The sequence below is a fragment of the Ambystoma mexicanum genome, chromosome 2p, assembly GCF_040938575.1.
Source record: "Ambystoma mexicanum isolate Mex_15411 chromosome 2p, UKY_AmexF1_1, whole genome shotgun sequence".
NCBI lineage: Eukaryota > Metazoa > Chordata > Amphibia > Caudata > Ambystomatidae > Ambystoma > Ambystoma mexicanum.
In genome coordinates this window covers 960,156,401-960,181,489 of record NC_090923.1, presented here as the reverse complement: position 1 = coordinate 960,181,489, position 25,089 = coordinate 960,156,401, and the positions used below count along the sequence as shown (strand labels likewise).

At 51.4% G+C, this 25,089-nt stretch overlaps 1 protein-coding gene across 1 annotated transcript in view; it reads left to right on the top strand.

The window, feature by feature from the left end:
- ATG2A (autophagy related 2A) overlaps positions 1-25,089 on the top strand; it is a 2,105,371-nt gene that overhangs the window by 196,040 nt on the left and 1,884,242 nt on the right. Inside the window, exon 4 of the mRNA XM_069644746.1 lies at positions 23,388-23,490. Coding sequence (XP_069500847.1) covers positions 23,388-23,490 — 103 coding nt within the window. The remainder of the gene's footprint in view (positions 1-23,387; positions 23,491-25,089) is intronic.

Below are 25,089 nucleotides of genomic sequence, written 5' to 3'. Positions count from 1 at the left end.
TTATCTCACCGTCCTTTGCAGTCAGTTGGTAGGTTAGATAGGTCTGTCTGCGGAGCGTGATCGCAGGGTTCTCATTGTGATGTATTTCCTGAAGTATTTGGAAATGTAATTAGGACCCATAGTGCTGGTTAATAACATCATAATGTGTTCTTACATAGCGCATCATGCTAAATCCTCCAACTTCTAAGTGCGGTAATAACCAGTACTGTTACTGCATGTAGGATGGTACTTGATTTATCGACCTGGAAAGGATGAAAAGATTTAAGCTGTGCTGTTAGATTCAAACTTGCTTTAGTGCAAGCTGCCCTCATGTCGGAGACCAATACTTTGTGTAGTATTCTGCTACACCATACTCATGTAGCTGTCCATCCTTGTCTGGAGGCTTAAAGACATTAATTGTTCGAAGATTATTACCTTCAATTCTATTAGGTTTGCTATATGGTGGACCTATTAGCCAACAGCATCAGTAGGAAAATGAGCTGTGATAGTAGAATGTGTTCCAATCCTGATTGTATTTTTGTTTTGAATGTGTGTGACTAGGAAAGATGCAAAGGGTTCCCCGTTTTTCTATGTTAAAATAACATGTTTGGGGAGGCCACCAGGGGGCGCAGGCAGGATGGACGCCTGAGCTTCGAGCTCCGCACCCAGCCCCGGGTAAACTGCGGTCCACCAGCGGAACGAGGGTCCCATGAACCACGCGACCCCCACCAAGAGGAGTAGGAACCTGTAGCCCCCACCTGGACCCAACTCCGGTCCCGATCCGACGCTCCTGCGCGGAGCTTTCCGGACCGAGGCGATACCAGCAACCCCTCCCCCACGGCCTGGTGCGAAGCAACGTAGGAGGCAACGAGGGAGGGCGCGGCGGCCGCGCACACACAGGCTGTGCCACACACGAGTGAGCCTGGGGCCGCGGGCCTGCGGCGCCCCCCCCTGGACACTTAACACGGCCTACCGCAGGTCATCTCACGACCCAGGGGCCCGATCCGAAGAAGGCCATCCGCCCGCCCAAGGAGCTGCGACATCGCAGGGGGGCCGACGCGGGAGCGCGCCCCCCCCTCCCATCACAGCACACACCAAAGCAGCCCGCGGCGCCCTGGGGCTCCACGCCTGGCGCTCCTGACACTCGAGGCGGGGCAGCCGGGGCGCCGCCGACGCGGCCTGTCATAGGGGGGCCCGGACCCCCCGGCCCATCCCACGGCCCCGGGGCCCGGCCCGGAGAGGGCCATCTTCCCGCCCTTGGAGCAACGACACTGCGGGGGGGCCGACGCGGGGGCGCCCCCCCCCCTCCCATCGCAGCACACACCAAAGCAGCCCGCGGCGCCCTGGGGCTCCACGCCTGGCGCTCCTGACACTCGAGGCGGGGCAGCCGGGACGCCGCCGTCGCGGCCTGTCATAGGGGGGCCCGGACCCCCCGGCCCATCCCACTGCCCCGGGGCCCGGCCCGGAGAGGGCCATCTTCCCGCCCTTGGAGCAACGACACTGCAGGGGGGCCGACGCGGGAGCGCGCCCCCCCCTCCCATTACAGCACTCACCAACACAGCCCACGGCGCTCTGAGGCTCCACGCCTGGCGCTCCAGACACTCGAGGCCGGCAAGCTCTGTCATAGGGAGGCCCGGGCCCACCTGCCCATTCCACGGCCCCGGGGCCCGATCCGAAGAGGGCCATCCATCTGCCCACGGAGCAACGACATCGCCTGGGGGCCGACGCGGGAGCGCGCCCCCCCCAACACACTCCCCCTCCTCCCGCTCTTACCTGGGGAAAGTGCCAAGGGACACCTGCAGCCTCGCGACGAGGACCCTCCCCACTGCGGCGAGGCTTGGGGAACAAAGGGAGGCAAGCATAGAGGGTAAGGACCCCTGTTCAGCACCCTTATGACCCCCCTCCACTGGAAGGGCACTCGGAGTAAACGGGGTACCAAAGGGAACGTTATGCACTCTTGAAACATTGCTTGAGTTGGGTCCTCAGATACCCCTACCTACAACAACTTGGGAACCCCCCCAGCTGAGATACCTGGAGATCGCCACCACAGGGCTAACTAACGGAGCCAAACAGGGTAGACACGCTCCGAGCTGCCGACGCCCTCGGGGGACGCGCCCCCTCTCCGCCCTGCACCTCAATTGACCCAGACACGGCTGACGACCAGGCGGTGCCCGCTAACAAGTAACCGACACGGTCCTTCCATGAGCTGGAAAGAAAACCTGCTGAAATACCAATTTGTTGCCAACGAGAGTGTCATGGCGACCGGGGGCCCCGCTACCCCACCCCCAGACCTGGGGGCCATCCAGAACAATATCCAGATGATTCTGGAGGAGATACGCGGGATGAGGACTGACATGGGTGCCAAATTGGCTGACCTCACGACCAAAGTCACCACCTTAGAGGACCGAATGGAGGGAGTCAAACAATCAACTTTCTCTAACACTCCTTGAAACCCAAATGGACATTAGACTCCAAGACATGGAAAGACGAGAGGAAGAACTCCGGCTTAAGATCGACGACATGGAGAACAGGGAGAGAAGGAACAACCTGCGCATTTTTGGCCTGGTGGAGTCCGAGGGCGAATCCACACAAGGACTCGAGGGCAAAGTGCACGACATTGTGAGGATCGCCCTGGGAACAGAGGCTGCGGGCGCGATCAACTTTGACAGGGTGCACCGGGCGGGGGGGCGGGCAGAGGCCCGCGCTCGGTCTTGGTCCGGCTACATTATTATAAAGACCAGGCCAAAATTCTAGAGAAAGCGAGAAACCTCGGCAACATACAATACGGCGACTCAAGGGTATCCATCTTTCAAGATCTGTCAGCCCTCACCCTGTCAATGAGGAGGAAATGTGGCACCCTCACAAGATGGCTTCAGGGAAAAGGGGTTCGATACCGCTGGGGACATCCCTTCTACTTGGAATTTGAATGGCTAGGGGAGAAACACCACCTGGTGTCGGAGGAGGATATTCGGAGGGCCACAGACGACCTGCTTGGCGACCAGGCGGGCCACTCAGGCGCCCAGGATGGAAGAGCCCGAGACCCCCCCAGGGGTCCTGACAGATTGGTGAACCACAGCGGCAAATCCAAGGTCAAGGGGGCCCGGAAGTTCCGGAAAACTAAACACCCGTCGACAAACTCTGAAGACCACTCAAAGTCATAACACCGTTCGATCGGAGGTGGAGGAAATCACAAGGTGAGCATTGACTCGGGGTCCAGGCACTGGAGGTCCTGGGTCCACGAGGTGCCATAACTGGATGCCGCGTTGGCGCTACGGCTGGCCCGCCGGTCTACACGGCAGGCGAAAGTTTGCTAAAAAGTTAACTGTTTGGTTGAGTTAGCCCACACACGAGGCCCAAGTTAATGGTTTGTGGGCTGGAGTGGGGGCTCATTGTTCCAGAATTGTATCTCAGACACTTGTACCGAGGTTCTGAAGGGGCCGATCTATATTGATTCTGAGAATTGGGATTCCCCAACACATGAAAATCCCGGGGCTGGGGTTAGAGTCCTTGGTGGTTCGTTGACCAACCCCAACGTATGTTGGGGAAAGTGGACGAACGCCTTATATTTCAGGGGAAAGGTGGGAGGGGGGAGGAAACAGGGAGGGGGGTTTGGAATAGGGGGGAGGGGGGAAGAATGGTCAACAGTGCAGACAGAGGGGTAAAGGGGGAAAGTCAGTTCAAGTCACAGAAACTTGCTTGGCAGCGGGCTCTGAAATTCAGATACTATGAGGGGTTCAAAGTGCACAACCGAAAAGACGATAATGATTGAAGGGAAGTTAGGCACGTTGAATGTCAAGGGCCTTAACTCGCAAAATAAGAGGTCCCTTACGAGCAATATGTTCCGCAAACAACATCTAACAGTCCTATTCCTACAGGAAACACATTATAAACGAGGGAGAGAGTCCAGAATCAAAGGGAAGGATATTGGCTGCAACTACTGGGCATCACACGCGACCTCAAAGAAGGAGGGGGTGGGCATTCTCCTGGGAAGGGCACTCCAACTCACAGGGGTAGAAACCAAGAGAGGATTTGGTGGTCGATTTTTAGGTGTCAAAGGGTTTTGCGAGGGACAGCGCGTCACTCTCGCCACCGTATACACACCCAACTCGGGTCAGGTAGAGTTCCTCACGCGGATTTTCAGTGTCATGGACGAGTGGGCAGAGAGGGCCATGATACTTGGCGGGGACTTCAATCTCATAGCTAACCCCCAACTGGACTGGTGGTCCGCCAGGGGAGAGACACCCAAGGGGATCACTAAGGACAACCTGGCCTTGCAAACCCTCCTGAGGGATCACTACTGGGTAGACACCTGGCGCAAAGCATACCCGGGTCAAGGCGGTTACACCTTCTTCTCTCCCCCACACTGCACCTACACTAGAATCGACCTCCTGCTGATCTCAGAGGAGGGGGACGGGGTGGTAACCCAACCAAGGGTCGAGGCCATAACGTGGTCGGACCACGAATTACTCGTGGCTAACTGGTCACTGCCCATTGCCCCGAGATCATCCCGATGGCGGTGCAATGACACGCTCCTTAGGGACCCCGTATTCCGCGACTTTATAAAACAAGAAATGCTGGCCTACTTTGAGACAAACGACACCGGGGAGACTGACATGTCCATGGTATGGGAAGTGGGGAAAGCCACTTTTAGAGGTCTCCTCATAGCAGAGGGCTCGAGGCGTAAAAGGGAGAGGGGCCTGATCGAGAGCAAACTCCGTGCGGAGTTGAAGGTCTTGCGGGCCAGATTGGGCGCCCCGGGGGTTGACCGGGATGCACTCCTGGACGAGATGCAGGGCAAAAGGCAGGAGCTCCATACGGTTCTCATAGGGGAGGTTGTCAAAAAAATGCGATACACCAAACACAGATACTATGAACGGGGCGACAGGGTAGGCACTCTATTGGCACAGAGGTCACGGGGGTGCAGAGTGGAAAGAGGGATTGCCCAGCTTGGTGATGAGGGAGGCAGAATTCATGGGGACCGGCAGAAAATAACGGAATGTTTTGCTGACTACTACAGCAAACTTTATTCCAGGCAAGTGGACGAATCACAGGAGGATATTTCCTCCTACCTGGCAGAACATCCCCTCCCCAAGCTGACCGACGAAGACTTGGAGGCCCTCGAGGGGGAAATCTCAGAAGAAGAGGTGGAGGGAGCCATCAAAAGATTGAAGGCCGGAAAGGCACCTGGCCGAGACGGCTATACAGCAGATTTTTACAAACAGACCCAATCGATCCTAGTGAAACCCCTGGCTAAACTGTTCAACCAGATTAGGAGTCGGGACACAATCCCACCGACATTCCTGCAGGCCCTCATCACCGTCATACCTAAACCCGGCAGGGACCAGACGGACTGTGGGTCTTACAGACCCATCTCACTTCTTAATTTGGACGCCAGGATTTTCGCTAGAATCTTGGCCTCCAGACTGGAAAACTCCCTCCCACGCCTGATACACCCAGACCAGGCGGGATTCATCCTTAACAGACAGGGTTCCGATAATTTAAGGAAAACACTTCACATACTTGCCACAACTGAGGCCAGAAACGAGGGCACACTCTTATTGGCTCTCGACGCGGAGAAGGCCTTTGACAGGGTCAGTTGGGCCATCATGAGGGAGGTTCTCACATCTATGGGGATGGGCCCGAGGTGGTTGGGATGGATATCTGCGCTTTACTCCTCCCCCTCGGCCAGAGTGGTGGCAAACGGAACGTAATCAAGAGAATTCCCACTTGAACGTGGTACGAGGCAGGCATGCCCCCTATCCCTGTTAATTTATGCATTAGTAATGGAACCATGGGCAATCTCGGTCCGCAACGATATGGCCATCAGGGGAATACAGATGGGGGACATGCATTGCAAAATTTGCCTCTTCGCAGATGATGCCTTGCTTTATGTCACCAGACCGTCCCAAACAATCCCCCGGTTGCTGCAGGGCCTCACACGATATGGAGAGCTATCGCGGTATAAAATCAACCTGGACAAATCGGTGGCATTCATAGGTGGGAATCTATCGGACCCGGAGATGGCCTTTGTGGAGGGACTCCCCTTTAAACGGAGTGAGGAGGGGTTCCGGTATCTAGGAGTCCAAATCACGCGCGACCTTGAAGACCTGTATACGGCCAACTCCCCCCCCCCCCCCTCTGGTCAGCAATCAGGAGAGACATAGAAAGGTGGGCGGGAACGGGTCTCTCGTGGATGGCACGCCTCAATCTTATAAAAATGGTGATTCTCCCAAAATTCCTGTTTCTCTTCCAGATGCTCCCGGTGCTGGTCCCTAGGGCCTTCTTTGAAGAAACAAAACGAGTCCTTCTTAATTTCCTCTGGCAGGGTAAAAAACACAGAATCTCGTACGAGGTATTGACCAGGGCTAAGGAGGACGGGGGGGTGGGTTACCCCGACCTGGGGACATACTACAGGGCATCCCAGTTGAGGATTCTGGTTGATCACTTCTCACCGGAAACGAAAAAACAGTGGGTAGCCATGGATAATAGGCCCCTTGCACCGGTCACAATAGAGGAATGGCTCTGGGTCCCAAGGAATAAGATCCCCAGAACCGTCTTGAACCATCCGATTCTGAAAGTACTGTGGTCCCTATGGAGAGAGGGAGGCTACTACAGATGGCTCACAACATGGCCCTCCCCCTTAAGCTGCATTTGGGCCCCTCCTTTCCTGGCCAAAATAGCAGAACCAGCAGCATACCAGACATGGTTCGAGGCAGGCCTTAGCAGGACTGGCCATATGTGGGTGGGGGGCTCTTTCCTACCCCTGAGTGACCTTGAGGAGGCCCTGGGAATAGGCACGCTTTCACCTTTCCGTTATTTTCAGCTCAAAGGTGTCCTCACTGAGCCATCTTGGGGCGATACCCTCAGGAGGGATCTCACAGACTTTGAAAAGCTTCTCCTAACCGCGAGGGGCTCCAATGGGATAATATCCCGCCTCTATAAGCTCTTTCTGTTCTCTGTGCCCAGAGACCCGCCGCCAACACGCACACAATGGGGTAGGGACCTAGGTGAGGAAATCGATGACGAAAGATGGACGGAGATGTGTAGACGGGCTAATCGATCCACGGCCTCCCTCCAGTATCGCCATCAGGCCCTCAAGATACTACACCGATGGCACTATCCCCCGCAGAGGATAGCTAGGATGAGGCCAGGATATGACCCACACTGCTGGAAATGCAGGACAGAAAGAGGAGACTACATTCACATGTGGTCGGGATGCCCAGTGGTCCAAAATTATTGGGACAAGGTACGGGCCTGGATCAAGGGGGTGGATGGGGTTGAGCGATCTTCCTGCCCTTGGCTCCTCCTCTTCGGAATTGACAATGGGGAAGGCGAAGAGGGCACTCAAGACCATATGCTTCAGGTAATGCTGGTAGCAGCCAGATGTTGCCTGGCACAGAAATGGAAACATCCGGAAATGCCAGGGGAAAAAACCTGGGTAACCAAAGTACGGGCCATCTACGACATGGAGTTCCTCACACACCTGCTTGATGAGTCCAAATCCAGCATCGAGGAAATCTGGCTCCCCTTTTTTGACAAATACGGCCGAGCGGTCTAATGCTTAGTGGTGGTGTCGAGGGACCCCCCCACCCCCAAGGACACGGGGCCATGGCCCGCAGACCGGATTGTGAACTTTACCCAGTTGGTCCACATGACTTCGACGTGCCAAGCGCACAGTGCATTGACACTTCTGTTTTTTAAAGAGCCCGTTAAGCAAGCAATTAACCAACTTATGAACATTTGAACTGAAGGGGGGTGGAGTGAGGGAAAGGGAGGGAGGGAGAAGGGGTGTGTTGCGATTGGTTTTTTCTTGTTAACTCACATCAACAAATGCAATGTAATTTCGTAATGCACAAATGAAACTTAATAAAAATTGATTTTCAAAAAAAAAATAACATGTTTAAAATATGTGCTAAAAACGCATAGCAATACAAGACTAAGACCACACCCAGGAAATCGGGTTACAATAAAGAGCACAACAAATGTATCCTTTTAATAAGAAAAAAGGTGAGAAAAAATGGTTGGAAGCAACTAGGGTTGATGAATAAAGCAAGGTAGGGCCAACTGTGGAAATCCAACAATGGAATTTTGGCCAAAATCGAAAAAGTAATGACAAACTTTTCACATTTCCATAGAAATTATTTGCATAATAACCAGCTCAAAATGGAATACATTGTTAATTGTAAAACAATTGAGAATCAATTCTAGAGTAGCTGTACGTTGGTATATATTAGTTTAGCCACACGGGGGCAGTGTCTGCTAAATAAAAAAAAAACAGCTTTCATTCATATTGAATATTATTTCGGATGCGAAACTCTGCTTTTTCCGAATGTAAAAGTCCACTGGCTAGGAGATGCTGGCTAAAGACTGGTATCTAATGACGGAGAGTTAAAACATTAACCTTAGTGACATTTTAGGTATGTGAACAATTGGCACCTAATCCTCCTTATGTAGTGTGTTTCTTGTGAGCAACCCTACCCAGAGGAACAAATCAATTGATGTAGCAGCGCTGTCAAACGTGGATTACATTTCTGCTGCTTTAACTGTGGTCTTGCTTCATAAAAGGTAGAACCGTCCCGCCCATCATCTCCACCCCTTCATATCTGCAAAGGCTTAAATTATGAACAATTTATCTAACCAGTAATCATTGCATTAACCTCAAAGGAAATAATTCAATAGATTTCAAGAAGGGGCGTGTGGAAGTGTTCTCTTGCGATCTGGGCGTTCAGTCCGATTCCGGCAATCCTAAGTAGCATAAATACGTACACACCACGCAGGAGGTATAGATATCCCACAACAACCTATGGTTGAAGAGTAAAGAATGATCTTAATTTAAGCTGTGGACAGAATTGGGAACAACCTTAGAAAGAGGAATGCAAGGTTCGCTCATATACTATAAGGCTGAATTCTATGTCCAGTTAAAACCAGGAAAATGGGGTTGGCCGCTTGAGTAAAAGTCTGCTTCCTAAGTGAACCTGTTCAGCCAGTTGATTAGTAGTGTATGAATAATAAATGCAGTGCTAGCAGGAATCTAGGCCGTTCTCTTAGTGAAATGCTAAGCCAGTATATTGGTAATGCAAGAGCATACAAGAAAGGTAGACTGAAGATGCCTGCTCCCATGGTAAAGGGTTCAGTACTGGACTCGTAGCAGGGGAGATATCTGAACACCACACAGTTCGCTTGGCGAGGGTCTGGGGTAATATATGCACAGTGCCAGAAAAGGTGATGGGTGACATGTTAGACCCATATATTGTCTGTGCTTGAAGCACAGGTGAAAACGGTAAGGTGAGTAAATGGGCATCCTTTCCCAAGGCGAGGGTGACAGGATGTCCGGATTTGGGATAGTTCTTTGGGATAGAAAGGAAGTTCTTGATGCAAAGGAACTGGTGAAGAGGAAGAGACGTGTTTAGAAGCACAGTAAGTCAACCTTAGTTTCCAAGTTTCAGGCCAAGATCGCTGAAGATTGATTGTAAGATTATTGCCAATCGGAAACAATGATCGGCAGTGCCCAGTAAAGCCGACCAGTTTTACAATGGATGAGATATGAAATGTTAATACACAGTATTTTAGCGTTCATTGCCCCGGAGGTTTGGAAGAAACTGGTATGGTGAAATGGTTTGTAGAATCCAGGTTATAAGTCTCCCAGGATGGTAGTTTGTGATTCTCCATAGGTCCACAAATGTTGACAGTAAGCCCTCCTGACGTGTATGTGCCTTAAAGGTGTTCCACCAATGCAGAAAGGTGAAGAGCCAAGTCCTAGTGCCTAAGTTCCTTGGTAATCCATTTCTTTCAGGTAGAAAAATGTGTCAACGTGGAAGTGAGACTCAAAATATGTAGAGGCTAGGGTAAGGCTCAGCCAATGAAAAGGACATGTGAATAAGCCCCATGCGTGGTTGAAGTGAACTCTGGAATGCTCCTGGGGGAGGCAAAGAACTATGTAGCCACCAATTATAATTGGGCGTAGGTTAGCAAGAGGGCAAACTGGGATGTAAACCTTTTGGTATGGAAAGCAGACAGCAAGTTCATAGTCAAGGGTATCAGACGGACTTCTGGGGATCAGTGTGGTGGAAGACGATAGGATGTGAACACAGTAAGAAATGTGAAGAAGGGCTATAAGGGATTACTCACTAGAATAAAGGCTTCAAGTAGCATGGTCAAGTGGGGAGAGGGGGACGACGTGAAATATTAAAATTCGGAAGAGGTGGCAAGCACTTCAAAGTAACACATTTAAAGTGTAGCACTGTTAGAACATCACATAGAATATTGTACAGTAGCACAATAACAATTGAGCCCCCAAATCATAAAAGCTATAATAGACAGCAAAGGTGAGTGGGAACACAACCCCTAAATCAACACAGTAAGCAAACCAAACCAGACGTAAGTCAGTGAAGCCCAACCCCATATTGCATTGCTGCTACAGTGAGACAGGCAATGCATAACGCATCTTTTACATATGTTCTATAAGGTGCACGTGTCCTTTGAAGGGAGGAATATCTCACTGTTGTACAGACCACCACAAACTGTGCACCCCCTCTCACCTATATCCACAAGTCTACCTCCAAGGCAAAGATGTGAAGTTGGCATTCTTACCAATGGTATACGTCGGCATATTTTCTTATGCCCAGGCCCAAACCCAGCAGCCCAAGTCAAACAATAGCCCGATGGGTCATGATGGGATGTGCGCAGAAATTGGCAGCTTAAATCTAGCGATAAGTCTCTGCTGCACATAGACCTCCATCTTCGTATTCTTTTGAGTTTGCAGAGAGAAAACAAACATCTACCATGTCCCCAGAATAGGTTTACCAGCGTTCTGGCTAGCTCTTTAAAAACACTGACTGGGGCATACACTGAGGTTCCTGCAAACTTGTGAAAGATCTGAGTAAGAATCACTCTGTTTTGCAACATGGCCTATCGTAGAGATCAGAAGTGAAACCCAGAAGTCCTGCAGGGACCGCATCTTCGAAGGAGATGTAAAGGTTTTGCTCTTGTGGTCCTTGTGGTGCACAATATGTTTATTCCTATATAAAGCTGCCATACGCCCAAGGAAGAGGAAGAGTGGGCAGATCCCTCTCAGCAAAGTTTGTAAATGTTCCCAAAGTGTAAAGGCAAGATATAGGGGGTCATTATGAGTGCGGCGGTAAGGGGTTAACGGCGCCGGTAAGGATGCTGGTGCCGTTAACCCCTTACCGCCGCATTACGAGGTCTGTTAGCGGGTCCTGCTAAGGGACCAGGGAGTTAATTACTGGCCCGTTATGAGCGGGCCCGTTATTAGCTCCCTCCCCATTCCCATTGAGCCCTATGGGGGCTCGAATAATGGGAATGGGGATTGGTATTTTGAATGGGGATTTACCGGGTCCTCCAAGGTTGGAATGACCCTGTACGTCCTCATTCAAGGAACCCGGACATGAGTTTGAAGGCAGCCATGGCGCTAATAGCACCATGGCTGCCTCCAAACTCGTAATGACCCCCATAGTTATAATAGCCTGTAGTCCAGAGCACAGACTATGGCTTTCTATCAGCACACATATGTCAGGAGTTCTTTACGGGATCTCTCATGAAGAGCACCATGTATGTATGCTTTTCAGCCACATGCTCGACACCTCAGACTATCGCGCCTCTTTCCATACAGTTTTGCCAAAACTCATTCAAAGGCGGTTCAACCACAAGTGTGAAGAGCAGCGGTTAGAGGTAAGATTCCGATGGTGTTTTCCTCTCCACTCTCTAGCTCTCACATAACCTTGGGGTTATCCTGGTCGGGGCCTTGGTATAAGTTAGTCGGACCATTTTCTGACCCTCAGGACCAAAGTTCCTGGATTCAAGAACTAAATGACATTAATCCCCACCCTACAGAATCTAAACTTTCTCAGTCTTAAGTGAGGCAATGGATAGTTCTTCCACCGCATCACTCAACTCCAGGATTGTGGGCCTCCATTGTCTTAAATTAGCTAGGGTGTTTTTTCCTGGGACAAAGACAGTCCGATCTTCATTACCAATCATGGAAGATTGTTCTGCAGCCGGAGAGACGGAACTTAACTTATTTTATCAGGTTCCACATTTAGAATTGATAGTGGCCTATATGGGAACATATAAGAGGATCTTTACCAGGCTTGAGAAGGACCAATGTAGCAGCTTCTGTCATAAAATATTTGAGGGCTGAGGGTCCTACCTGTATCGCCTCTTCCAGAACCTCTGCCACTTATTGAAATTATATATTTTATTTATATCGCGCTCGTACACAGGTGTTTCAGAGCGCGAACAGGCAAAGTGAAGGGACAGGGGAGAAAACAATAACAACAATCTTACTAGGCCCAGTGACATTGAGAATGTGCAAGTGCATGGGGAAGGGAAAAAGGGGGAAAGTGCATGGGAGGGGGTAGAAATTGGAAAGTGCAGAGAATAGAAGAGAACAAGATAAATAATAAGTAAATAAATAAGGTGATCAGAAACAGTGATGGTGCAGCCTGTGAGTGGCAAAGTGCAATGTTAGTCAGATAAGGTGTATCTGATAAGTGCAGAAAAAGAATTGGGGGTGAGTGGGCTGTATGGGTACAGATGCAGGCCCCATTGCAAGAGGTGGCCAGGAGGCAGTGCAGTAGGGAGAGCAGGTACCTGGGCCCGAAGGACAGAGGGTGGCCAGGTGCAACAGTGCCGAGAGAGAAAGCAGATCAGCAGGGGAGAAGAGGAGGGTTCATAGTGATTCCATCGACAGCCAAACCATCGACAACCATACCACTGACACAAAATGCATCGAAAAAAAAACATTGCGTTTTTTTCATGGGGGGTTCCCCCTAACCCCACTTTTTTTAACCTTAAAAAACAATTTTTACTAAACTAAACCCTTTACCATTTAAAAAAATGCATTCAATGTTTTTTAATGCATTTATTTCAATGGTATGGTCTGTCGATGCTTTGGATTCGATTGAATGACCGGATACCAAAGGGGGGCAAAGGCAGAGGCGAAGAGGAAGGTCTTGAGGAGCTTCTGGAACTGTAGATGGTTCTCCTCAAGTTTCAAGGTGGCAGGGAGGCAGTTCCATAGGGAGGCCCCAGCCGAAGACAGGAGGTGGGAGTTGGAGGTGGAGGAGCGAAGAGCTCGAGAGGGGAGGTATTTGCGGAGGGATAGTTGAAGGTATTTTGGACCCTGGACCCAGGCCCCAGAAAGCCTTGTGGACAATGCAAAGGGTTTTAAATGTAATCCTTGCATCCACTGGGAGCCATAAAAGGAATTTCAGAGCTGGAGAGATACGATCCCAGGGCTTGAGGCCAAGGACACGTCTCGCAGTCCTGTTCTGGATTAGTTGTAAAGAGTGAGGCAGGTAGATTTAGAAAGAGGCTGTTAAGTAGTTCAACCTAGAGAATCGGAGCTTGGGAGACAGTGAGCTTCTGAGAGAAGGAGAGGAAAGGAAGAGTACCTTTTAAGGAGGTGCAGTAAGAAGTTTGACTTTTTGGAGACGTCAGAGATGTGTGCGGAGAAGGAAAGTGTCGAATCAAAGATTACCCTGCGGTTCTTAGCTTCACAGGTAGGGACAGGAGGGGGGCCAAGGGAGGCCGGCCAGAGAGTGAGGGGAAAGGATGGAGAAGGTTTACCTTGGGATCAAGAAGATTCTCAAATGTGGAATAAAAGTGCAGAGATCTAATGACTGCTTTGATTTCTTGTACTTGAAATAGCAGACTCTTAACAGTGATTTCTGTTCTTCCATTAGTTTGGGCAAAGAGTATGCGCTAATGTGCTTGACTATCTGTTCTTTTGTCTACCAGCGGAGGCTGGTAATATAAGGAAGAATACGTTTTTACAAAGCCTCCATTAATTGCCTTTTTTCCAATAACTTTGTTGTCACCTTCATCTCTGTTGGGGAAGATTTTTCTTTTTGCAGATTTCCCATCTCGTTCAGTTGGACCCCCAGAATATCTACTGTCTATTTTGAGACCCATCTTTCTTGGGAATGAGGTATACTATTAATCTCACTTCCGAGTTTAACTCAATTCATTTTGGGGGTACGTGGTGACCTGAAAGCTAACAGTGCATGGGGACACCAACCTTAAGTTCTCCAGCATGGGGTCTGGCATGGATTCACATGCCCATGAATATTCCCAGTCTTCAGGCTGGGAATCCTCGGTAAAGAAAAATCAGTATCAGTTTCGTTTCTGATCTGTCTTTCGTAGTAGTAACCAATCACTGATCTCTGCATCATACTGACCACAGCCAATGACTGCCATCTCCCTAAGCCCCGCCTCTGGCAGCCATCTTCAGATGTTTACCGCACGTTCAAGGGTTTGGAGTCCTCGTGCTTAGCTCTCGAGCTTTTGCTGCGTGTTTCGCGCTTTTTCAGGTGAATGTTCACATTTTTTCGGTTAATCGAGCCTCAAGCTCCACCGTTTCTACTCCCGTTAACGGGTACCCGTTGCAGGATTTTCCTACGCCCCTCAAGGGTGAAGATTTAGTCGAATCAACCTCTTGGAGGATTCCAGAAGATTTGCGGCCTACTTCGAGATGGCCCAGGACGCGAGTTCGTCACCCGGACCCAAGCTGTTTCGCAGCTGCCCTGGATGCGGGCTGCAGAATGTGTTTAAGGAGGACGAACATTCGCGATGCCTCTACTGTCTTCATGGGGACAAGACTCATGTAGAGAAGGACTGCCAGTTCTGCAAGAACTTGTCGGAGCGGACCATGAGGGACCGTCGACCCCGTCTCGCCAGCTGGTTGGAGAAGGGCTCAACGGGTGAGAAGAAGAAGAAAGGGTCCGAGCGGGCTTCTAAGTCCTGTGCGGGCGACCCGGAGACGGGGGCCCAACACCAGGCCAAGCGCCGCGAGTCCGCTGGCTCCGGGAGCGCCGAAAGGTCGGGCTCTTCGGTCGGCAGGCAGGGCGCACCTTCCCCGGCACCGTCAACCACGAGCCAGCGCTCCGGTTCGGGGAAGAGGAAGTCCGAGACCCCGGGTAAGCTTCGGGAGAAGCCCCGTCCGATCTCGGGAGAGGGGGAGCAAGGCGTCGCCCCTCCCCCTAAGGAGAAGGCCCAGGACGCACCTAAGGTGGTGAAGGCCCCTACCCAGCAGGCAAAGGCCTCTATCGAGGCGATCGTGGCGACTCTGCCCAAGCTGGCAGAGACCCCGCCAGCGGAGACTGCCTCCGGGACTAGTTTCCCTGCCGCCAAGGAGGGAATCCTCTTTTCAGCCCATCGTCATGGCCCCCGTGATGGAAAAAGGGCGGGGCACGGTAGCCTCCTCGAGCTCGGAGTCAGCCTCGGAGGGGGAACTGACCAAGGTCGTGAGGAATCTCGAAGTCCAATTCGAGAAGGTTTGATCCCGCAAGGAAGATCCTCGGGAGATAACCGAGGAAGACGACGATGGCGAGGAAGAGCAGCCTTCCCTTCCGGCGCAGCCGGAACCTAGGCCTCAGGATAGCTCTGCGGCCATTTTGTTTGCGATCCAGTCCTTATGCTCTGAGATAAGGACGAGATTACCACGGCCCAGGCCGGAGGACCCGCAACCTGGCCTGTCGGGAAGTCCGCAGAACAAACGACAGAGGACCCAACCCTCTCCTCCGCTCGCCCCGGTAAGGCCTGCAGTTCCCTCCTCATCCTCCCACGAGTCGGGAGATGACGGTGCGGTGGGCTCGACGACGGGTTCTGAGGGTGACGACGACGGAACGGGTCTCCCGTCGCACGGGCCTCTCCGCCCGACGAGATTGGCTCATTCCACGCCATGATCGCCAGGGCGGCCGAATTGTTCCAGCTCTGCCCGGAGGGGCAGAAAAAGGAAGGTTTCCTCTATCAGCGCCGGGAGGCCAAGAGGAAGACTGTCATCGCGGTGCCTCTAATCGATGACATCTGGGAGGAGGGCCTGTCGGTACTCAAGAACCTCTCCACGGCGCCAGCCAAACGGGACCGGTACGAGAAGAATCAACCTCTTGGAGGATTCCAGAAGAGAAGAAGTACCGGGTCCCCGAGACCGCTCCCCTGTGCCTCAGGGCCCAGCCAGCGCCAGACTCGGTCGTCTCGGCGGCGGCGAAGAAGAAAGCGGCGGGGTCAGGAGCCTCAATGTCGAATTCCCCTCCGGACGGCGAGGGAATGAAGTTGGACGCCATGGGGCGACTGGTCATTTCGTCGGCGGCGACGACGATCAAAGCGGCCAACGCCCTGGCGATCGTGGCCCGTTATGACAGGGAGCTCTGGTTTAAGCTGGCCCCCATATTGGACTTCCTACCGGACGACAAGAGGTCCGAGGCCCTGGAAATACTTCAAGAAGGCGAGGTGGCGTTGGACCACGCCATAACGGTGGCAACCGATATTGCCGATACTGGGTTCTGCCAGCTGGGCAACGGAGTTTGCCTACGACGACGGGGTTGGCTCCGGGCGACCGACTTCCGTCAGGACGTCCAGACCAGGGTGTTGGACATGCCGTTCGACGGCAGCAACTTGTTCGGGAAGGCGGTGGACGAATCCCTCCAAGCCATAAAGACGGACACGGCCCGCGCCCTAGGAGCCCTTCAGCAACGACGGCCCTTTCGGAGCTCCGGAGGCAGACAGGGGGCCTCCAAGGGATCCAGCGGTGGCTCGTCGTCCTACCGCCAGGCGGCACGCTCCTCGTCTCAGGAGGCCTACAGGGGTCGCGGCAAGCAGGGAGCGCCTCGCCGCCGTCGGCAAGGTGGCCAGGGCGGCAATGCCACCACCTCCAAGCAGGACTGAACCGGCCGTGGCCTCGGGCCCCCACCGAAGCACCCCAGTGGGAGGCCGGCTGACTAAGTTCGTTGGCGTGTGGAAGTCCATCTCCACCGACCGTTGGGTGCTGGATACCCTGGCGAGAGGACACTCTATCGAATTCCTGAAGAAGTGCCCTCACGTTCCACCTTTGGCCAGGAAGGAAAATCACGTCCCGCAACTGCTGTTGGAAATACGGGCGATGCTCAGGAAAGGCGCCATCGAGCTCGTACCGAAGAGGCTCTGGGGCTCTGGGGTGTACTCAAGGTACTTCCTCGTCAGGAAGAAGACGGGCGGCTGGCGCCCCATCCTGGTCCTTTGTCGTTTGAACAAATACATCAGGTCACAAAAGTTCAGGATGGTCACCCTCCAGCACGTGCGGGGACAGCTGGAGGAAGGCGACTTTCTATCGTCGCTGGACCTGGAGGATGCATACTTCCATGTTCCCATCCTCAAAAGTCACCGAAAGTTCCTCAGGTTCGTCGTCCAGGGACGCCACTACCAATTCAGAGCACTGCCGTTCGGATTGAAGTCGGCCCCCAGGGTCTTTACCAAGTGCCTAGCACCTGTGGTGACACGGCTGCACCTGCAAGGGATTCACGTCTACCCCTACCTGGACGACTGGCTCATCCGCTCAAGGACGAGGGAACTCGCCGTCGAACACACTGCGAGGACCGTCCAGCTACTCACAGACCTGGGATTCGCCATAAATTACCCAAAGTCCCGCCTGGTGCCGTCGCAGGTGGCCCTGTTTCTGGTAGCAAAGCTCGATACAGTGAGGCGCCTGGCGGCACCGTCGGAAGAACGGACGAAGACCATTCTGGGCAAAGTGCAGTGCCTGCTAGCCACGGACGTTGCCAGGGTGAGGTCCATCAAGTCCCTCCTGGGGATGATGTCCTCTTGCATCTACCTGGTGCGCCTCTGCAGGCTACGGATGCGCTCTCTTCAAGAATTTCTCGACGCCCGTTGGATGCAGGCGACGGGCACCTTCGAAGACCGGGTCCCCCTCAACGAGGTGTTCCGGCGGGCGATTCAGTGGTGGGGCGTTCGAGCGCACCTCACGGCGGGCAAGGACTTTCAGACGCCGGCGTACCAGGAGACGGTGACGACGGACGCTTCCCTGGAAGGTTGGGGCGCCCACACCGGAGACCTCCACGCAAGAGGCCTCTGGCTCCCGGAGAAGCTCCTGCACATCAACGTCCTGGAACTCTGAGCCGTGTTCTGGGCTCTCAAATAGTTCCTCCCGTCGCTCAAGGGCAAGGTGGTGCGGATCTTCATGGACAACACCACGATAATGTTTTACATACGGAAGCAGGGAGGCACCATATCCCCAGCCCTATCCAAGGAGGCACAGGATCTGTGGCACTGGGCGGTCGCCCAGGGGATGTTCCTGGTTCCCTTCCACCTGGCAGGAGAAAGAAACACCATGGCCGACTCGCTCAGCAGGGAGCTGCGCACGTGTCACTAGTGGGAGCTGCGCCAGGATCAGGTGGATCAACTCTTCCGATGATGGGGCAAACCCCAAATCGACCTGTTCGCAACAGCGACAAACTCGAAGTGCCAGAGGTTCGCCAGCAGGTTTCCCCAGCCGAGAAGCATGGGCGATGCGTTCTCGTTCCCCTGGGACGGCCTATACCTGTATGCGTTCCCTCCGTTGCTGCTTCGACTCAGAGGTCCCGGTGCAGGATGATCCTCGTCGCACCGGCGTGGCCGAGGCAGATCTGGTTCCCGGACCTTCTGGACTTGTCAACGTCCCCATCGATCAAGCTGTCGGCGGAGGCGGATCTTCTCTCCAGAGAAGGTGGCACCATCTTCCACCACAACCCGGCGTCGCTGAACCTGCAGGCTTGGCTCCTGCAGCGCTAGAGTTTGGAGGGTACGATATACCGGCCGACTGCAGAGAGGTTCTTGCAAAGGCCAGGGCGTCCTCGACTCTCAAATGCTACGGTCACAAGTGGAAGAGGTTCTCTATCTGGTGCCGAGCACAGAAGATCAACCCCCTTCGGATTACGGCCCCTCAAGTGCTGCCGTACCTGCTATCGCTGGCAAAGGCTGGGCTAGCCCATGCCTCCATTAAGATTCATTTGGCGGCGATCTACAGATATACCAGAACCACAGGACGGACGTCCCTGTGCTCCCATCGACTGGTAAAAGAGTTTATGAAAGGACTGTTCCGGTCGTTCCCGCTGGTGAAGGCCCCGGCGTGGGAACTTAACGTGGTGCTGACCAGGCTCATGGGGCCCCCATTCGAGCCGATGCACTCCGCACCGATGAAGTTTGTGTCGTGGAAGACTGCATTCCTGGTGGCCATTACCTCCGCACGACGAGTGGGAGAGATCCAGGCCCTATCCTGCAAAGCACCGTACTTGACTTTCCATGCCTCGAGGGTGGTGCTTAGGACGCACCCCTCCTTTATGCCCAAGGTGCCGTCGGACTTCCATCTTAACGAGCCCCTGGTGTTACCTGTTTTCTTCCCGTCTCCTTCAACGCCGGCCGAGAAGACTTTGCACTCGCTGGATGTGGCTAGAGCGCTGAAGTTCTATGTGGACCGCACAAAGAGTTTTCGTAGGACATCACAGCTGTTTGTGAACTTTGGACCTGTGAATCAAGGGAAGGCTCTCTCGAAGTCTTCTATTTCCAGATGGCTCTCCGGCTGCATCATGCCCTGCCACCGGTTGGCTAACCGACCGCTGCCAGGCTGTCCGAGAGCCCATTCGACCAGAGCGATCGCTGCTACTACGGCGTTCCTATCTGGTGTGCCCCTGCTGGACATCTGCAGGGCTGCTACGTGGAGGTCGACGCACACCTTCACGAGATTCTACTGCGTCGATCGGGATTCCAGGGAGGAGTCCAGGGTCGGCCAAGCAGTGCTGCGCAACCTGTTCGCTTAAGGTGAACCTGGTGAGGAGGTAAGAGATGCTTAATGTTGAGTTGTTGTATTGCTTAATGTTGAGCCTTTTGCCACCTCCCGTGGTTGTGCATGTGTGTACTGCTATGTATTCGTATATTCATGAGCATGTGAATCCATGCCAGACCCCATGCTGGAGAAGGAACAAGTTACTTACCTGTAACTGTTGTTCTCCAGCATGGGTCTGGCATGGATTCACATGCGAACCCTCCCGCCTACCCCTCTGCGGCTCTTCACTTGGCCATACTGCCACTTCAGGTGCTACCAAATATGAAGATGGCTGCCAGAGGCGGGGCTTAGGGAGATGGCAGTCATTGGCTGTGGTCAGTATGACGCAGAGATCAGTGATTGGTTACTACTACGAAAGACAGATCAGAAACGAAACTGATACTGATTTTTCTTTACCGAGGATTCCCAGCCTGACGACGGGGAATATTCATGAGCATGTGAATCCATGCCAGACCCATGCTGGAGAACAACAGTTACAGCTAAATAACTTGTTCCTTAGTGGTGTAGCACTACTACCCTTGTGGAGAGAGCTGCTCAGGATCCAAGTTTCCCACTTATTCTGAATGTATGTGTCTTATACTTTGCACACATACGCACCTTTTTCCCTTTTAGCCCATGGCAGCCATTTGTTCATTACTGTGCTCAAAATGGCTGTCCATGTTGTTCAACCCCAGAATTTATAGTGCTCTGTCCTACTGTCTTCCTCTTGTGCAGGGGTTGGAAAAGACCCATTCCAGGGTGGCAAGAAGGTGTCAAAGCACTAGTAAACCTCAAGGGCTCAGTCAGTGGGTCCTAGTGGGAGGAGGATAAGCTCCTTCAGTGTTGATCTGAAAAAGAAAAATAAGAAGCTTGGGCAGATGACAGGAGAATGGTGCACCGCCCCGGGAATCTGGGGAGAAGAATCGGCAGAAGGCCTGGGATGGACCCAGAAGGCTGGGGTAAGGAGGAGACGGGGGCTGCAGGAAAGACCTAGGAGGCTGCGTAAAGGCAGAACCAAAAGGTTAGGTGTTGAAAAATATAAGGGGATCCCTAATTGTAAGGGTGGTCCTAATTACACGCACACAAGAATAAATACACCCTTATAGGGAAATAAGGCCAAGAGTCTATCTTGTAAGGATAACAAGTTTAATCTTACAAAAATGAGGATGGTAGCAAAGGACTCTGCTGCCTGAACGGTCTTCTCCTGTCCCTCATCCGTTCCGTTCTCCTGCCACACTGGTCCCAGGCAGGAGTTTTTATAGTCCAGTCTTGCTGTAGTTGTGTCACTGGATACGGGCTATGGCTTCACCCCAATCCATCCTTCCATACAAGGGATGCTCCAAAGCCTTCTTTTCTTCTTTGTCAGCAGTTCTGTCAGAACATGCTGCTCTACATTTTGCTACCTTACATAAAATCACACTGCAGCTCTGTAGACTTTTACAAACCTTGAGGACTAGCCCCAGGAAAACCTAAGAATTTATAAATAATTTTCATTCATTCTATTTATATTCCACTCATTCTACTCATGTTATCTGAGCCTTGTAGGTTCCCCCCTCCCTCAATACTTATAATATGTCCTATTTCTGCATTTTGTCGTCTGGAACATACAAATCCCATTTTTAGCCTGCATGGACTCTTGACCGACAGTAGACAGCTGGTGAGTCACGTGTGCTCTGCCAGTGCTAGCGAACACCACGGAAGCCTGCAGTTCATTTTTAGCACAAGCCACATTCTTGGGAAGGAGGGGGAGTTTTGCATCTACTGTATTAAGATTTTACAATGCATAGGCTCTTGACATTACAAATGTATCCAGCTAATAGTTAGTTGTGCTTTATTTTAAACAGTAACTGCCTTCTTCAGTGTCTGCCCATGTCCTTCTTCAGGGCCTGCCCATGTCTGTGTATGTGATTATATCTGCATGAGACAGCCTTCCCAGTGCCCTTCCTTCCCCCTAATCCATTGTAGTGCCTAAAAGTCTTGCCTAATTCTAAAGCGCTCGGGAGTGCGGAAGGTCCCTGGTTCCTTCCCAACAAAGACTTAGTTGGGAGGACCCATAAGACTGGCAAAAGGAAGGTCCATAAAGTGACAGAAATGGGGAAGAAGTGGTGCATAGCGGTGGCTGTGAGGAAAGTGTCCAAAGCGATGACCAAGATACCCAAAAGGAGTGAAGAAATTGGAAGAGTAAGGAAGGAATTGGGGAATCATAACTGCAATAGAAGTGCCCTTACAAGTGAAGGTGCCCAAAGAGGTGAAGAGGTTCAGAGAGTTGAATGCAATTTCTACTGTCTTAAGTGGTGTGAGAGTGTGGCCAAAGGGGGATGGAGTGAAGGAGAGGAGAATAAATAGCTATTGAAAGAAACATTTGATTTGAGATGGATAACGAAAGGACAAGAGATCGAGAAAAGTGAAGCAGAGGGGGCAGAGGAATTATTGAAGGAGTGGAGCTATCCAAGGAAGGTGGAAAATGAGGTAACATAAAGAAGTGAAATGGAACATTTGGTATCCTCTAGGAGGTGAAGGGGGTAGCAAGATAAACTGGGGATGTGACTGGCAGGACTGATAAAGGACCAGCAGAGGGTATGTTGGAGCAAAGAGGGGAGCAGAGAATTGTTAAGACCGGTTGTAAACTTGAAGATAAAAAAGGGTACAACCAAGAAGACATATAAAAAAGGGCCTGGGTTTGTGGGGCTGAGACTTGAGGGAAGATGCAGTGGAGGAGATTGAGATTAGAGCAGGTGTCTGAAGGAGCCGACCCCTGACGGAAAGGGTGGAAGTGAGGGATATAGTGTAAACCCTGCCCCACATTTAGGCAAGCCTTTGTTCCCCCTTTGGCCCTAGTCCATCTTGGATGGCCACTACTCATGTCCCTGCATGCGGTATCCGTCCATCATCTGCCTGTATGGGACTAACACTTGGGAAGGAGAAAAGACCCCAATAACTGTGAAAGTTGAAGCCTTCAGTGAGGCTTTGGAGAAAACCTTGTTAGCAAACATAATATCAGCACACCAGAGTGCCAGCTAAATGAATACAGGACTAACCGTCCTGGCAAAATCAACCCAAAATTGGATTTCTGACCCAACAAAATTCTGAGCAAAAACAAGATCAACTGACACCTAGAAGGGACGCCGCCAGCTGATACTTATTAGGCGGCCACGCTCTGCAGATAACTGACAGGTGTGTAGAAAATGTTCGGAGGATACGCAAAACTATTGTCTGCAGCCTAACTGCCCCAACCTCCATATTGGACTTTGCCAGACACCCAGTAACCCATCTCCCCCGAGATTGAAGATCGAACGCTCATAACACTCATTTGCGAATGTTGTTTAAAGGCCCTTCATCACGTGTGAGAGGAGGCAAAACAGAACCCAATAAGGAGAACTGTGCAAAAGATTGAAAACAATTTCTGAAAATATGCATGTCGTCAATATAATTTGAAATGTTTTCCTAACAGAAATTGCACGTTGAATTTTTTTAATTTTCCTGTACTGTAAATGCAATAAAGGAACCTGGCTGAAATTGTTTGAATGATATGATAGAGCTGTTTCTATGGCCATAACTTTCCTTGAACAGAATAGACCACATATGGCTGTGACTTTGCCCATTGATCCATGTAATGCTTAATTTAAATTTGATCAGCTTTCATAGCAAGATTATGTTCCATATTTCAATTGGGATCCATTTTGAATTACTGAATAATATTGCATTGTGACTTTTAGTGTTGATTGCAACTATATAATACATTTATTTTCAAAATTTAAATAAGTTCATGACCTTTCCACGAGACTGCTCAAATGTGTAACCTCTTTTACCCCCACAGTGCTCCGACGGATCAAGGTGACCTTTCTAGACACAATAATACGAGTGGAGCACACACCTGATGGGGCTGAAAAGGGGGTTGCCCTGGAAGTGCACATCAAAAGGTCAATTTCCTGTTTGATTCCTAATGTGAGAGTGGCTTGCTGCATTGTTTGCATTTTGAATCAGTAACCTTTGACATTTGGGCTCAAAAAGAGTCCTATTTATTAACCCCTTAAGTGCCATGGGTATTTCTCCCCAGTGCCAGGGCCTTTTTTGGTGATTTCGGTATGTGGCCATTCAATGGCTTGTAACCTTTTTGTTACATGAGGTATCTCGGCCAAATTTGGCTCCTTTTTTTCCCACATGTAGGCGGTTGTAACGCCACCCAGGAATTCTAGGTTGCTGTAGGGGGGTGAGAGAAAATAAGCAAAAAGAGCGAAAAGTTTGGGTTTTTTCAAAAAATGCCAATAAAATGATGTACAAAGAAGCCTGTGGTTTTTTCCTTGTAAGAGCTAGGAACGAATGGTTTGCTGTGCTGAATTCCCCAATTTCCTGGCTTTCGAGAACAGGTTGAATGGAAACGAAAAGAAATTATTTTGATGTGGTTATCAACTGTTTTGTGAGAGGTAGGCGATTTTGGCCATTTTTGCCAATTGGACATGCATGGACAGAATGGAAGAAAAGGGTAGGATAGCCGAATTGGAGGACAGAAAGGCAAGTATTTCTGAAAATTCCAAGTTTCGGAAGGGGTGATTTGCGTAGGTCAGGCAACAACTAGGTAGGGGAAACTGCCATAGATTGGGAGAAAAGCTGGAAAATGGCCGAAAAAAAGTTGTGTTGGACATGGTTGGCTTGGTACGGCAATGGCTTCTATGAATTTTGAGACAATCAATGCTCCGCTACATTCCCCAGACTCTTGCAGTTAGGAGAGCACACATTTTTTGTAGTGTTTTACAAAACAAGCAATACCACAAGCCAAACACTGAGCCATGGTACACAGGAGTTTTACGCTCACGGCCTGAACAGACGCACCTAGCATGTGTAAATCGGGAAAACCAACGTGGTGAGGAACGGCAAGCATACATTTTTTGAAAGAGCACAGGCAGACCTTTTCAAGGGTAGGTGATTTGGGCAGGTTACAAAAGTGTATGGTGCCTAAAGCAGCGACTAAATGTAAGTCACATTTGGGAAATGAAAGGGTTGTGTGACAACGGCCACCAGCAAATGGGTCAAAACGTTATGAAAACCACACAAACAAAACACATGGCCTACCGTCCCGCGTTCCCACAGGTGTCCCGATGAAAACGGTACCTCACATGTGTGGGTGCAACTACCTGGCCGCCAAGGGGAAAGCCTAAAACAGAAGTAACCCCAAGTCTGTTTTCAGACCGGAATTTGAGACGCTCTGCCGACCGGCACAACCTACAGATATGGGCCTCGGGTGTCCAAGCCACCGGGGAAAACAGGGAACCCCATGCATTTCCGAAAAGAGGCACCCGCGGGAATCCGCAGAGGTATAATATGCCGAAATAACCCCAGAATTTATTACCCAGACACCCCAGCAAAGTCCAAAATGTGGGGAAAAAAAAATGCATTTTCCGCACATTTCGGTTGGCTCACCCATCGAAACACGCCCCCAACAACACATGGCCTACCGTCCCGCGTTCCCACAGGTGTCCCGATGAAAACGGTACCTCACATGTGTAGGTGCACCTACCAGG